Source organism: Choloepus didactylus, chromosome 9, assembly GCF_015220235.1.
Source record: "Choloepus didactylus isolate mChoDid1 chromosome 9, mChoDid1.pri, whole genome shotgun sequence".
NCBI classification, from domain to species: domain Eukaryota; kingdom Metazoa; phylum Chordata; class Mammalia; order Pilosa; family Megalonychidae; genus Choloepus; species Choloepus didactylus.
The window spans coordinates 29,161,922-29,175,140 of NC_051315.1; the positions used below are offsets into that span (position 1 = coordinate 29,161,922).

The 13,219-nt window shown below is 34.0% G+C and overlaps 1 protein-coding gene across 5 annotated transcripts in view; it reads right to left on the reverse strand.

The window, feature by feature from the left end:
* Positions 1-13,219, reverse strand: part of LRP1B (LDL receptor related protein 1B) — a 1,893,223-nt gene that overhangs the window by 841,562 nt on the left and 1,038,442 nt on the right. For all 5 annotated transcript variants that reach the window (XM_037849262.1, XM_037849261.1, XM_037849260.1 and 2 more), the window contains 3 exons: positions 10,996-11,167; positions 7,310-7,453; positions 2,689-2,925 (listed from right to left, as the gene is read on the reverse strand). In XM_037849262.1, coding sequence (XP_037705190.1) covers positions 2,689-2,925; positions 7,310-7,453; positions 10,996-11,167 — 553 coding nt within the window. The remainder of the gene's footprint in view (positions 1-2,688; positions 2,926-7,309; positions 7,454-10,995; positions 11,168-13,219) is intronic.

The following is a 13,219-nucleotide window of genomic DNA, read 5'->3' on the forward strand; positions in this document are numbered from 1 at the left end:
AAGAAATGGAGAGTCCTGATTTTACAAAAACTTTGGCAGTAATTCTAGGAGGGTTAAAAATACAAATTTGGTAAATAGCTTCTCCTTATAGAAATATATTTTTATTAAATCACTAATGTGTTGATTTTACAGACATTTTCAGTAATTACTGAGATATATGTAAGTATCTCAAATGGACAACTGTCCTTTCTTATTTAACTACTACTATTTTAACCCAGAAAATTCAACAAACAAGGTTGACAGGGTATACCACATTTAGGAGACTTTTAATAAATCTCTGGGAGAAAAAAAAAAAAAATCAAAGAATGAATGAAGAGGGATCTTCTTTTGAAAAGCTGTGTTTTCCAGAAATGTTCTGACCTTACATTAAAAATTGTCAAAGATATTCTGTTTTATTTACAGACAGCTTCAAATTATACAAAATTATTGTAAGGAACAGAATTTCTACAAAGCTTACAAAATCATTTGTCAAATTATGCATTGCTTCTCAATCTTCAAGTCAGATGGTAGACACCCTAGCTAAATAAGTGAATACACATAGAACTTAATTTTTCTGATCCCAAGAATAACAAGCTGTCATTTACCAAATGTAAATTTCAGTTTTGGCATGTCCATCTTCTATCATAGTGTTTATTACTATTGTCCTTACTGGTAAAAAATGAAATAAACTAATAAAAAGAAATTAAGCTGTCACTTGCTATAGGAAGCTCAAACACATTTCAGGTGTGAAAAGCTGCATGATGTTCTCACACTCTTCATACCGTCTGGCAGTCAGATGGTTATTAGAGTTCATCTCTGTTGCTTTTGGGGAATGCAGAAAACCATCAATATAGCTGATAAGATACTGTCAACAAAATTAGGATAATTAGCTGAAACAGTCACTACACAGGAACTGACAGTTTTTGAAAAGAAACCAAGAACTCTCTATATTACATTTTAGTCCCTCTTAAAAATGTCTGGGTCAAACAGAACAATCCAAACACATCTACTAAGAGAGAATGTGCAAGCCCGTTGTCCTTCTAAAATTGTCAAGTCCCCATCATCTGCCATCTCAGCACAGGAAAAAAAAAAGTAAACAGCCCCTGTCACTTCCAATAAAAGCAAAAATCTTAACCTTCATTATATAGTCCTTGGGAATGCTAAATCTTGGTAAATTTATGTTGCCTTCATCTGTAAACTATAAAAAAGACAAAAATAGTGATATTTTTCTTTTCTAGTACTTGATTTGTCATTCACAGATAGTGTACTTTTTTATCATTAAGTGTTCGATTTAAAATGAAGCTGAGTTGAATCCATAATTCTCTCACTTTCTCTCCAATTGCCTCCAAAAAACAGTAGAGATTACCATTTAACATTCATCCTATAAATAGTCCAAAAGTGTTCCCCTGCTTTTAATTCTTCCCCGTCCTCTCTCTGATTCAGTGTGATTAATTCCCCTAAATTCCTTCATTCATGTTATTCTTTGGTTCAGAAGTTGCGGCCTCCTTTTCCTTCATGATAAAGTCCAAACTCCGTCACCTCACATTTCAGCACTTTTCACCTTCCACATCTCCTCTGTCATTATTACCAGCAAACAAAACTTCCACTAGTGGTCTACTTGATGTTCCTCTCATTCTCTTTCTGGAACCTGTGCTATTTTCATGAAATTCTTGGTTGCTGAAATGTCATCCTCTCCCCTTTAACATTCTTCGTTTAAGATCCAGCCCAAATACCACCTCCCACAAAAGGACTTCTACGACCACATCCACAAAAAGACATGTTTTCCTTCCTGTGGACTCCATTACATGTATGTTCTCCATTATACATGCATTTCTTTAGGACACCTTTGAACTTATTAATTAAATGCTTCAATGCCTTTAAATTTTTTGAATGCTTATATTATTTCCAAAGGTAGATTATGAACTCCTTGAAGGCAGTAGCCATTTCTTAAATTTACTATTATCCCCTATGATACCTAGCTTCATATAATAAACATACAATTAATGTTCCTAAATCAAGGATTTCTAAAGGATTGAAGAAGTAAACAGACTTTTGATATGAAGAAAGTGGAGTCTGGAGTCATTAGTTAACATGCTTGAAGACGACTGGCAGCCAATCAAAGATAGGCTTTGGTGGTTTGCTTGATTACTAAAGACCATTTCTATTTATATCAACATTATTTTATTTGCTTGGTTGTTCATAAACCAAATAATTATGGAATGCACTGATTTTAATAAATGTTATATGTTTATATGCATGTGATATAAAAGAAACAATATGCAAAAATTGAGACAACAATGGGGACATTGGTATTTTTAATACACTTTGAGTCACATGACCAATTTTCTAATAAGAACCAAATGTATACAAAAGTCCCTAATGTCCTGTTAGATTATATTCAATCATGTAGCACTGTAAATATATAACTGTAAGTCTATATTTTCCTAGAAGGTGAACAATAGCCAAAATTAATTCCTATAATATTTAACATGCAGTGGACAATTACGAGTTCAATTTTATAACAAAGGTTTCAATACCCTGGTATGTGAAAAACATGGAGAAAATACGTTACCAGAGAAAATTAAATTAACAGATATTTAAAAATTAACAAGAAGGTTCTGGTTAGTTAGTCTGGTTTACATTGGATTTGTCTTTTTAAGTGCTTTAACTCTAGGAAATCTGATATTAAGATCACACAGTGTCACTTACCATCTTTCAGGATGGTTTCTCGCTCCGTGCCATCTATCTTTTGTCGGCCAATTAGGAAACTGGTGGTGTCAGCAAAGTAGATGTAATTGGTTTCTGCATGAAAATCTAAAGCACGAGGGTTTACCAGATTTTCTATGGGGATCATGTATTCATCAGCTATCTTGGTATTCAAGTCCATTCCTCTAACAATTCCGGGGCGTCCTTTCCCATAAAAGAGGAACAACTCTTTCTTTGGTCCTGCAGAAGAAAGATTACAAACATAAACAACTGATGCCGCCTAATCTTCTTTACGCTGCATAATGCCACTGTTTAATTAACTGGCACAATTAGCGTTTTTAAAATTCAATACCAAAAATTAAACTCTAAAATATGCCAAATGTATCTCCATGCAAGAAGGCCAGCTAGTTGCATTACTTTAATTAAAACAGAAATTACTTCCGTGAAGAGGTTATATTTAGTTAATTATTCTTTAGTCTGTAACTGTCTGTATAGCCAAAACATGACAGATCATTGGATAACTTGCAACTGTAAAACGGACATTTATTACAACATTCCACACATTTAATTTTAAAATTCATTACAGTTATTTGAAACTGTACTAACTGTAGCATTCACTGCATTTGACAATGTTAAAAATTTCAGAAAATTTAAATGTGCCACCCTAGAGTTTTCATCTACAGTCTGTGAGAAGCAAACAAAAAGAATCACATGGTAGCACTTACTTGCATATGAATATATTACAGTTGTCCAAACATGATTTATTCTTTTAACAAATGAAATCAAATGCCAGTTATGGCATCACTTTTTTCTGCACATCCTAATTTCAATGTTAGAGGCTGACGCTATCTGCCAGTTACTCTGGTGTACAACACAGCCCTTATCAAAAACAAAACAAAACCCAAAACAAAACAAAAATTGTCTCCTGTGTTAAAAATGCCAGAATCAAAGTAGCTTTCTCTAAAGAGTGAATTGGCTATTTCAGATCTCTATACGAAAACATATACAAAGCTCTCTAATTACCAGGGCACCCTATGCTTGCTTCATTCTATATAATTTTGAAGGAAATACTTTATATGAAAGGGAAAACATGCTGAGCTTTATTAATAAAACTGAGCATACAAATGACTCAACTGTATTTGGAAAACCACACCATAATTGAAATTCTTGGTAAAGTAAAATGATTACATTATAGAACATTAAGAAAAAAATAAGAAGCAAATACTCATAAACACAATATCCTGATACAAACAATATTATCACTTTATATAATTATTTACTCTTGATTTTCTTTTAAAATTAGTATTACTGAATATTGAATGCGTATAAATGAATATTTATACGCATTCAATATATAAGAATAAAATTAAACAAATCCCACATACCTAGCACAGAACTTAAAAATATTTCAATTCATTTTAAGACATATATGTGCCCAAACCCATATCTTCCCATCTTAGAGACACCCAATATGCTTCATTATGTTTATCAAATATTTTAAAAGAATTTTAGCACATATGTTGTACATGTTTCCCAATAGTAAATTGTTTAACTTAGCATATTTGAAATGTATGTGTGAATTCTTCTGAGAATGTTATTCTCATATTCTTGATATTCATGTTTTATATAGTGGTAGTTCATTCATTTTCACTACTGCATAATATTTCATTGTTTGATTATTTCAAATATAATTTATCTAGCTATTTTTCTAATGTATATTTACTTATACTAAAGAGTACACTCAATTTTATTGTTTAATTTTAGTTTCAAAATTATTTTCTATGTTGAGCCATTATTTTAAGCCTTACATTCACTGTTTGATATAATTTACCAAACTAGTCTCCAATTAGTTTTGTTGCTACCTATGTATTTTCATTATTATAATAATATTAAAATAAGCACTTTTTTTCAACTTAGCACTTTACAAACTTTCTTAGATGATCTCTTATTATATATTTCCAGAAATGGAATTACTGGGTGAAGTATATTAACATCCCTCTCTCTCATTGTGCTGCCTCTCATTGCCCACCTTCTTTCAAAGGGATTTTCTTTTAAAATACTATTTTATATAATTATAAAAGTAGTACAGATTCATTTCAAAGTTGTTAACATTTCTAAGTATTTCCTACCAGTTTTACATACAAAGATATTTTTGCTTTTTTAAAAAAATTGAGATCTTATATATGCAGTTTAGTACCCTTTTTTTTCCTCTTTGCTTAATGATATGTGTCATGTTATTAAAAAGTCTTCAAAAACATTCTTTCAATGGCAGCATAATGTTCCCCTGTTAGAAGGGTAATATGACAAAGCTAGCTATTTAGCTTTTGTTGGATATTTAGATTGCTTCTGGAATTTTGTTATTATCAATACATTTACAATGAATTTCTTCAATCAAAAGTGGGATTACTTGTCAAATGATACTATCAACTTTATGACCTTTGCATATATATTAACAAATGCCATTCCAATACTCACATCAATTTCCAATTCCATTATACTCATTCTTGCCAACAGTCTTTTTGGTTTTATTTTTATTGATTATTTTATTTGTAATTGGTAAAACTGGTACTTCCTAGGTTTAAATATGTGTGTGTGTGTGTGTGTGTGTGTGTGTGTGTTTTAACTAAGAAAGCTAACTATTTTTCCTGCTGCTTTTCCTTTCTGTCTGTCTTTCTTTTTTATAGTCATGGTACATTGTTATTCAATACCTACCCCAAAGTTTTGTCTAGTGTGTCTTCTTTTACTTTAGATAATGGAAATCTAAACACTACATTTCACAGACACTCAGTAGCTACGGTTCTGGTTCTGATTTAAGTATCTAAAATCAAACGTACCAGCTCAAGTTCGGAGTGTCGAAATGAGGCAGGGGCCCTCTTTTTTCTGTTTCTGCTGGTATACATCTAATGGAGAAATTTAATTTTTCTGCAGCGATCTTTTTTGATTCACCTTTGTAAGTAACAAGAAGCAACTAATGGGGTGTTTTGTTTGTTGTTTTGTTTTTATTTGTTTGTTTGTTTATGGCCAGTGGAGGACCATGAGATGTACATGGTTCTGGAGCTAATAGCTGTGGTGTAACCTTCCTAATTCCTGGATCTCAGCTAAAATTGAAGATAACATTTCCATGTATGCCTTCCTAATGTCCCAGCTTCTGATAGCGGCAGATGTTTGAGTTTTCTTTCCAGGCTAGTTTGATGGTGTTTTTTTGGAAATATTCTGAAGACCCAATCTAGAAGCTGCTATACAGACTTTGCAAAGATTTGATGTGCACCTAACTGCATTAAATCTTTTTATAGTAAAATATTTAGAGTTGTATTTGTTTACTATAAATGTACCCTAACTGATTATACTACGTCATGGATGATTAAATCATATGCAACCATGATTTTATGTTTTCTCCCTAAAATGTGTATATGAATTTGTGTGGTTGTACTTTTTGCATGACATACCATAATTCTCAAATGGCAGCCAGACTAGTTTTAAACTTACATGCAAATGCACACAAACATATACCACTTCTCTTATTTAGAGGCTTCTGGAACAGTAACTTCAATTATCCAGAGATGGGATATCTTTATATTCCCACCCCTTATTACAAAATCAGAAATGCAAATTGAAAAGGTAAACAAAGTACTAAAATGCATGTATTTTATCACAGTTGAGCCTCTTGGGTTTTCAATTTAAAACCATTTGTACCATTAATTCCAACCATTTACAGTTAAAATTCTAACAAATTTAGTCCTCTCATTTCATAGTACTCAGCAAGCGCACAACAGGAAAGTATAATAGATGGCAAGAGAATGACCAGAGAGGGAGCACCAATACAAATAAAATGCTGTCAATATGACAATGATGGAGACAAAAAGACACTGTAAAAAGCAGGCATCATAACTTTAGAAATTATGGTAGTTGGGGGACATTTAACGCAAAGGCCCACAGTCTCAACATGGACACTCTATCAGGGCCATTCTACAACATCTTATTATGAAAACCTCCCCAAAAGACCTTAATCAATTCTTATGGAAGATTTTAAACTGTAAATTGAAGTCCTTTCTTATAACCATTAGCTTATTTAAATAATGATATTCTAGCACAACTTAAAAAATAAAACAAATATGTATGCAATATATTAGGAAGTTTTTGATAAAATTGCTAAAGGGATTGATATTTCATTTCCAGTTACCTGGAAAATTATACCATTAAATGAATTTTACTCTCCAAAGGTGAAGCATTACTGTACATAGATTTATGTTTGGACTTAACACCTATTACTAGGAGCAGCATCTTGGATAAAACAAGAGAAAATCTGGTCAACCGATGAATTTAGCTCATTGCCCCCAAAACATTCTTTAGGAAACTAAGGAAAGAATTTTCTTAGTCATCTTCCCTAACATGTTTTCCCTAAGATTCACAGTTTTAGTGATTCTACAGCCTGATCAGCTTTCCTAGTCACATTTTCACAAAAGGAAACTAAATACTGATTTTGAGAACGGTTGGTACCTATTTGCAGGCAAATTTCACCTGATGAAGTCTCATGCTACTACTATTGCTGATGCTGCTAATTAACACTAAAAACCCTACTCTGAAGTGGTTGCTGCTGGCAAAATGTTTGATTTTAGCAACATACTTTTGCATGACCTGCCATCACTTCCCAAGTTGAAGCCAGTCCTGCAGCGACAGGTCCGTGTTTTGTAACTGCTGCTGAGCAGACAGATGTGTGAACATCCCCCTGGCATTCCATATGGATCCACTTCACATGCATGGTTTCTGACTACAACAAATGAAAAACAGCATGCTTGAATTTCTCTGAAGACAAGATAATTATGCACATCAGTATGATGAAACTTGTACAGTGCAAGAAGAAGAAATCCTAGCAAAATTCTATATACTCAACTATTTTGTAACACAGTCAAATGGACCAGAATGTAAACCCTACAGAAGAAAAGGCAGGGATTTGCCAAATCCTCCTAAGGCTGCATTTTAAAAAACATTCTGAGAAATAAAATGCTTTTATATTTATATAAACTGTTCATATATGAACAACATAAAAGTAACTTACAATTTTTTACACCAGTTTCTTGTCCTAATTTTTCTAATATCAAATTTCTTACAAACATAGTTTAGATATGTAAAAACATCACCGTTTAGGTAGTTAAGCAGAAAAATAATTTCCTTTGAAATAATCCATCTGCTGGGACATAAACTGGATGAAATGTGATGCGGTGATTATCTTGACTTTTTGAGAAGTGCTGAGGCAAAATATTTTTTAAAATCTTGAATCCATTGCCATTTCAAAAACCCTACTGCAAAACAAGTTGTGTGTGTATGTCTGACTATAATTGTCAGAAGGAGGAGGTTGATGGTTATGTGTGGAGAGTGAGTAGTCAAAACATGTTTGATGAGTGTAAGCACTAGGGAAGAAAAGAAAAGAAAAATAGGAAAAGTACCATATGGAGAGGATGAGGAAAAAAAAAGATATGTCACAGAGAAAAGGCTGCAGTAGGAAAAATGTCAGAAATATTTTATGTGTTATTGTATTTACTTTAGATTATCACTTACTGTAAATTATGAAGAATACCATTGCAAGTCTCTTTTAATTTTTTTAATTTTTAAATTTTATTTTATTATTTGTGTATGTGTGTGTGAGAGAGAGAGAGAGGGAGAGAGAGAGAGGGAGGGAGGGAGAGAGAGAGTTGGGGGGAGGAGAGGAGAGATTTAGAGATTTGGTGGTTGGAGAAAATAAGAAATGGGGGCAAGGGATAGGCTGAAAAATACTCCTGAGAAAGCAGAGGTGATTCTGGTTGATTCTGGGTGTGAGGGGAGGACTTTGGCTAGGCCATCGACGCCTTTAAGAAGATACAAAACAGACAGGGAGGCAGATTCCAGACCCATGTTAAGGCAGGAGGAATGCTGAAGGTTTTTGTTTCTGGAGGAGTGTGCAGATCCAGCCAGCTCTAATATTATGTGAATAGTTTGTCTACCCATACATTGAGCTAATATTTAATAAAGATAACTATCTCAATCTGCAGGATGGACTTAATAGGAGGCATGTCTCTTTTAATAATAAAACTGCTCTACTTTTAAAAAATGTGTCTACATTTTATAGTTTATGTTCTTTAAATGAAAAGGTGACTGGAACACAGTTTTGACTATTTCTTTTCCTGCCAAGGGTGTTATTATTTTCTAGCTTCTTCTCTAGAAAGATGTGTTATACTAGAACACATCTTCTCTCACCTACTCAGCAACACTCCACTTTCTCACTTTCATCCTGACTTTTCCTCTTTCCCTTGGATCATTCCCATCAGCACAAAAATGTGCCGTTATTTCCTCATCTTGGAAGAAAACTCACCTTCTTTTATCCCAAATTTCCACAGCAATCTTTTAACCAGCTCACCAGTTCTCTGCTCCATCTTACAACATTTCCCCAGATTATCTATGCTTATTTTCTAAAATTCCTTTCCTTCCTGTCTCTCTCAAACCAATTCTACTCAGATTTTCACTTCACCTTTCCACTGAAACTGCTCTGTTCAGATCCAATGAGCTCCATGTTACTAAACCCAATGGTCAATTAGATTTCAAAAGCTTCTCAGTCTCTTTTTCTGGTTCCTCCTATTCTCCTAGACTCATTATTATTAGAGTGCCCCAACCTTCATTATCTGGAGCTCCTCTTTTCTCCAACCATAATCACTTCCTTGATGATCACATTCATTTTTGTGGCTTTAAATATCACGTATATGCCAATGACTCCCAAATTAATATCACAGCCTGGGTTCCCCCCTAAAATTCAGACTTGTATATTTAATTACCTACTTGCTGTCTCCCTTGGATTTATAACAAAAATTTGAAACAATCTGTAAAAATCATCTTTACCCCAAATTCTGCTCATACTTCATCCCCCATCTCAAAAATAACTCCATTATTCCAGTTACTCAGGCTAAAACATTATCATCATTCTTGAATCTTCCATTGTTTATGCCCCACATTCAATCCTTCAGGAAATCCTCTTGGCTCTACCTTCAAATATACCCAGAATATAATTATTTCTCATCACTTTCATTGCTGGAGTCCTGGTCCAGCCACCGTTCCCTCTAACCTTCTACCGTTGTCCCCCTGCAGCCTACTTTATCAACACAGCAGCTATACTGAGTCTTTAAAAATGTAAGATCACGAGATTCCTCTATTCAGCTCTTTCCAAGGATTCACCATCTCATTAAAGTATAAAACACAGTTTTTACTACAAGACCATACATGTTATGGTCCTCCCTCACTTCTCCAACCTCATTTCCTACTTCTCTTCCCCTCACTCCCTCTGCTGCAGTCCCACAGGTCTCCTGTTCTTGAATAAACTGGGCAAGCTCCTTCCTCAGGGTCCTTGTGCTTGCTCATTGCTCTACCTGCAATGCGCTCTCCCCAGATAGCCACTGGAATTCAAATCTCATAAAGGCAGGGTTTTGTTTTTTTGATTTTTTTTTTTTTTTATCTGTTTCATTCACTTTTGTATTCCCAGTATACATAGAACAGTTCCTGGCCCACAGTAGATGGTCAATGAATATTTGATGAACGAATAGATTCTTATACTAAACTTTAATTGGGTTATCTATAGAATTCCAAATTTGAATTTGCTGTAACCATGTTTGTGACCAAACATTGTCTCAATTGGATCTATGTTAATGCTTATATTAATCTAGATTAGTTTTAATTTGAAGCATTAAAAAGCTGATGGAAATTTTGTGTGGTGGTAATTGTATGCTCTATTTTTCTAAATATGATTGAGCCTGAATTTTATTGCTGAACAAGCACCACTAATCTATTATGAGAAATAACTGGTGTGTATTTCTGCGAAATACCAAAACATTGCAGCCTTCTCATTAAAAAATATTTTCTAATGGAAATATAGTAAAGAACAATTGGGGTGTTAAATCAGGAAAGTCCAATGACTGCAGTAAACACTTGGTAGATACTATAAGGCAGACAACTGATTTTAAGTGTATCTGCCAATATGATACCCAAAAAAGCCCTTTAGCACCTGGACTTCCTATGTACATACATCACAGTGGAGAGCTCCTTCCTGAATCTAAATCTAGTCACCAATTCAATTCTGTGGTTATAGAAATGAGTCACTAAGAACTGCACAATTTGTCATTTAGACTTGTAAAAGGAGCTCTGCTCCATTTTATCAAGCAAACATGTACACCTTTGCTATCAAAACAGGGAATTAATGACTCACTCACTTTAACTCCACACAAAAGCACAAAAACTATATCCTGATTCAATCCACCATCATAGAAGCTATGAAGAAGGATTGGGTCTTACCTGTTGGCTGAGCTCTTCTCTGATAGATCCGTATTCCTCGAGCATTTTCCATTTTAATTAAAGAATGAATATCTGTGCCATTAAATCGGTTTATCCTAATGATATTGAAGTTGTCAGAACTGGTTGCATATAAATAGTTTTCAAACACGGTTATACCATAAAGATGTCTGACCTACAAAGAGGGGCAAAATAACTATGATTTTTAATTATGCTGCTTTCTACTTGAAGGAAAAACTGATTGCTATTTTCTAATGTAGAAAATGCCCATTGCAGTAGAGTCACAAACATATTTCCATGTCTTTTCTATGGAAGAATTCAATATTTTACTAATTTAAAAATTTTCTCCAGAGAAGAAAACATAATAAAGTAGTAAAGAAGGTCCAAATGTATGAGAGAGAATTATACTCATGTTTCATTAAGAAAACATGTTCAGTAGTTACTTTTAAAGGCTAGTGAGAACCGGATTTTCAAACACATTCAATAACATGCTTATGGCAGTGTTACACATAATTTTAGATATCCATATGGGCTACTTGTTCATATAGTCATGGATATTTAGCAGCTGTAAAAGCACAGCTCTGCCTGCAAATGGACTAATGAGAAAGCACCTTTGAAAATTTGTTTTATGAGTTAAAAAACCCCATTTTTACCACAAATTACATTTAGACTAATACTTAACACAGCATGGAAAATGATATATAATGAAACCAAATATTTGCAATAATTGAAAATAAAATGTCAGCATTAACATGGAATATGACTCCCGGGGAGGAATGTAGACCTGGCATCGTGGGACGGAGAACATCTTTTTGACCAAAAGGGGGATGTGAAAGGAAATGAAATAAGCTTCAGTGGCAGAGAGATTCCAAAAGGAGCCGAGAGGTCACTCTGGTGGGCACTCTTACGCACACTTTAGACAACCCTTTTTAGGTTCTAAAGAATTGGGGTAGCTGGTGGTGGATACCTGAAACTATCAAACTACAACCCAGAACCCATGAATCTCGAAGACAGTTGTATAAAAATGTAGCTTATGAGGGGTGACAATGGGATTGGGAAAGCCATAAGGACCACACTCCACTTTGTCTAGTTTATGGATGGATGAGTAGAAAAATAGGGGAAGGAAACAAACAAAGGTACCCAGTGTTCTTTTTTACTTCAATTGCTCTTTTTCACTCTAATTATTATTCTTGTTATTTTTGTGTGTGTGCTAATGAAGGTGTCAGGGATTGATTTGGGTGATGAATGTACCACTATGTAATGGTACTGTAAACAATCGAAAGTACGATTTGTTTTGTATGACTGCGTGGTATGTGAATATATTTCAATAAAATGAAGATTAAAAAAAAAAAATGTCAGCATTTTACTTAGGAATTGCATTCTGTCTAAAGCTTATTCATAATAGGAAATGGAACTATTTGCTTTGAGAATGATAATGCTTTATTGCTATCATGACAATTAAACTAACTGTCCCAATCTCCTCCTTGATAGAATTGTTGAGGTTGATGAGGGAGAGGAGACAACTTAAAGTCATGGAGAATTTCCCGTAGAGCAGATGGAAGAATGAGTGAATTGATTTTCCAACACAAAGACACAGGCTAGGCACATTGCCCTTAGGCATTCCTGTATACCCTGTACTACACTTCACTGAAAACAGTTCTGGTCCAGGGTATATGGAGTTGTCAATTGATTTGCTGTAAAGATTTTGATGAAAAAGCATTTGTCACTACTCTTGGCATTATACTGTACACTTACTGTATACAGTACCAAGAACTCATAAGAGTTATTTGCAAAAACTTGTAATTTCAGAAGTTGAGAAAGTATACCTGGTTTGTAAAATTTTTTTATAGAACAAAATTATAACATTTTCAATTTTAATCAGGAAATCCTGACAATTCTGTAGTTCAACCAGAAGCATTTGATTTGTTATCTTTCTAGCATACAGGACTCATTACTATTACTGGTCCTCTTACATGAGCCATGACTAAAAGAAGACTGACTTTTGCATTACTTTTGGGTCATATTTCATTTCTTCATCCCTAGCTGGAAATGAAAGATAGGAATTAGTGGGGAGAGTCATTCCATGCTAAAGCACATATAACCATTTTCTGTATGTGTTACTCCCCAATAAGGGGTGTATGTGCATGTGTGTGTGTGTCTATCTATGTGTGGATATGTGAGATGGGGGCGTGGATGTGTGTATTTAATAAATCATTTTCCATATAGT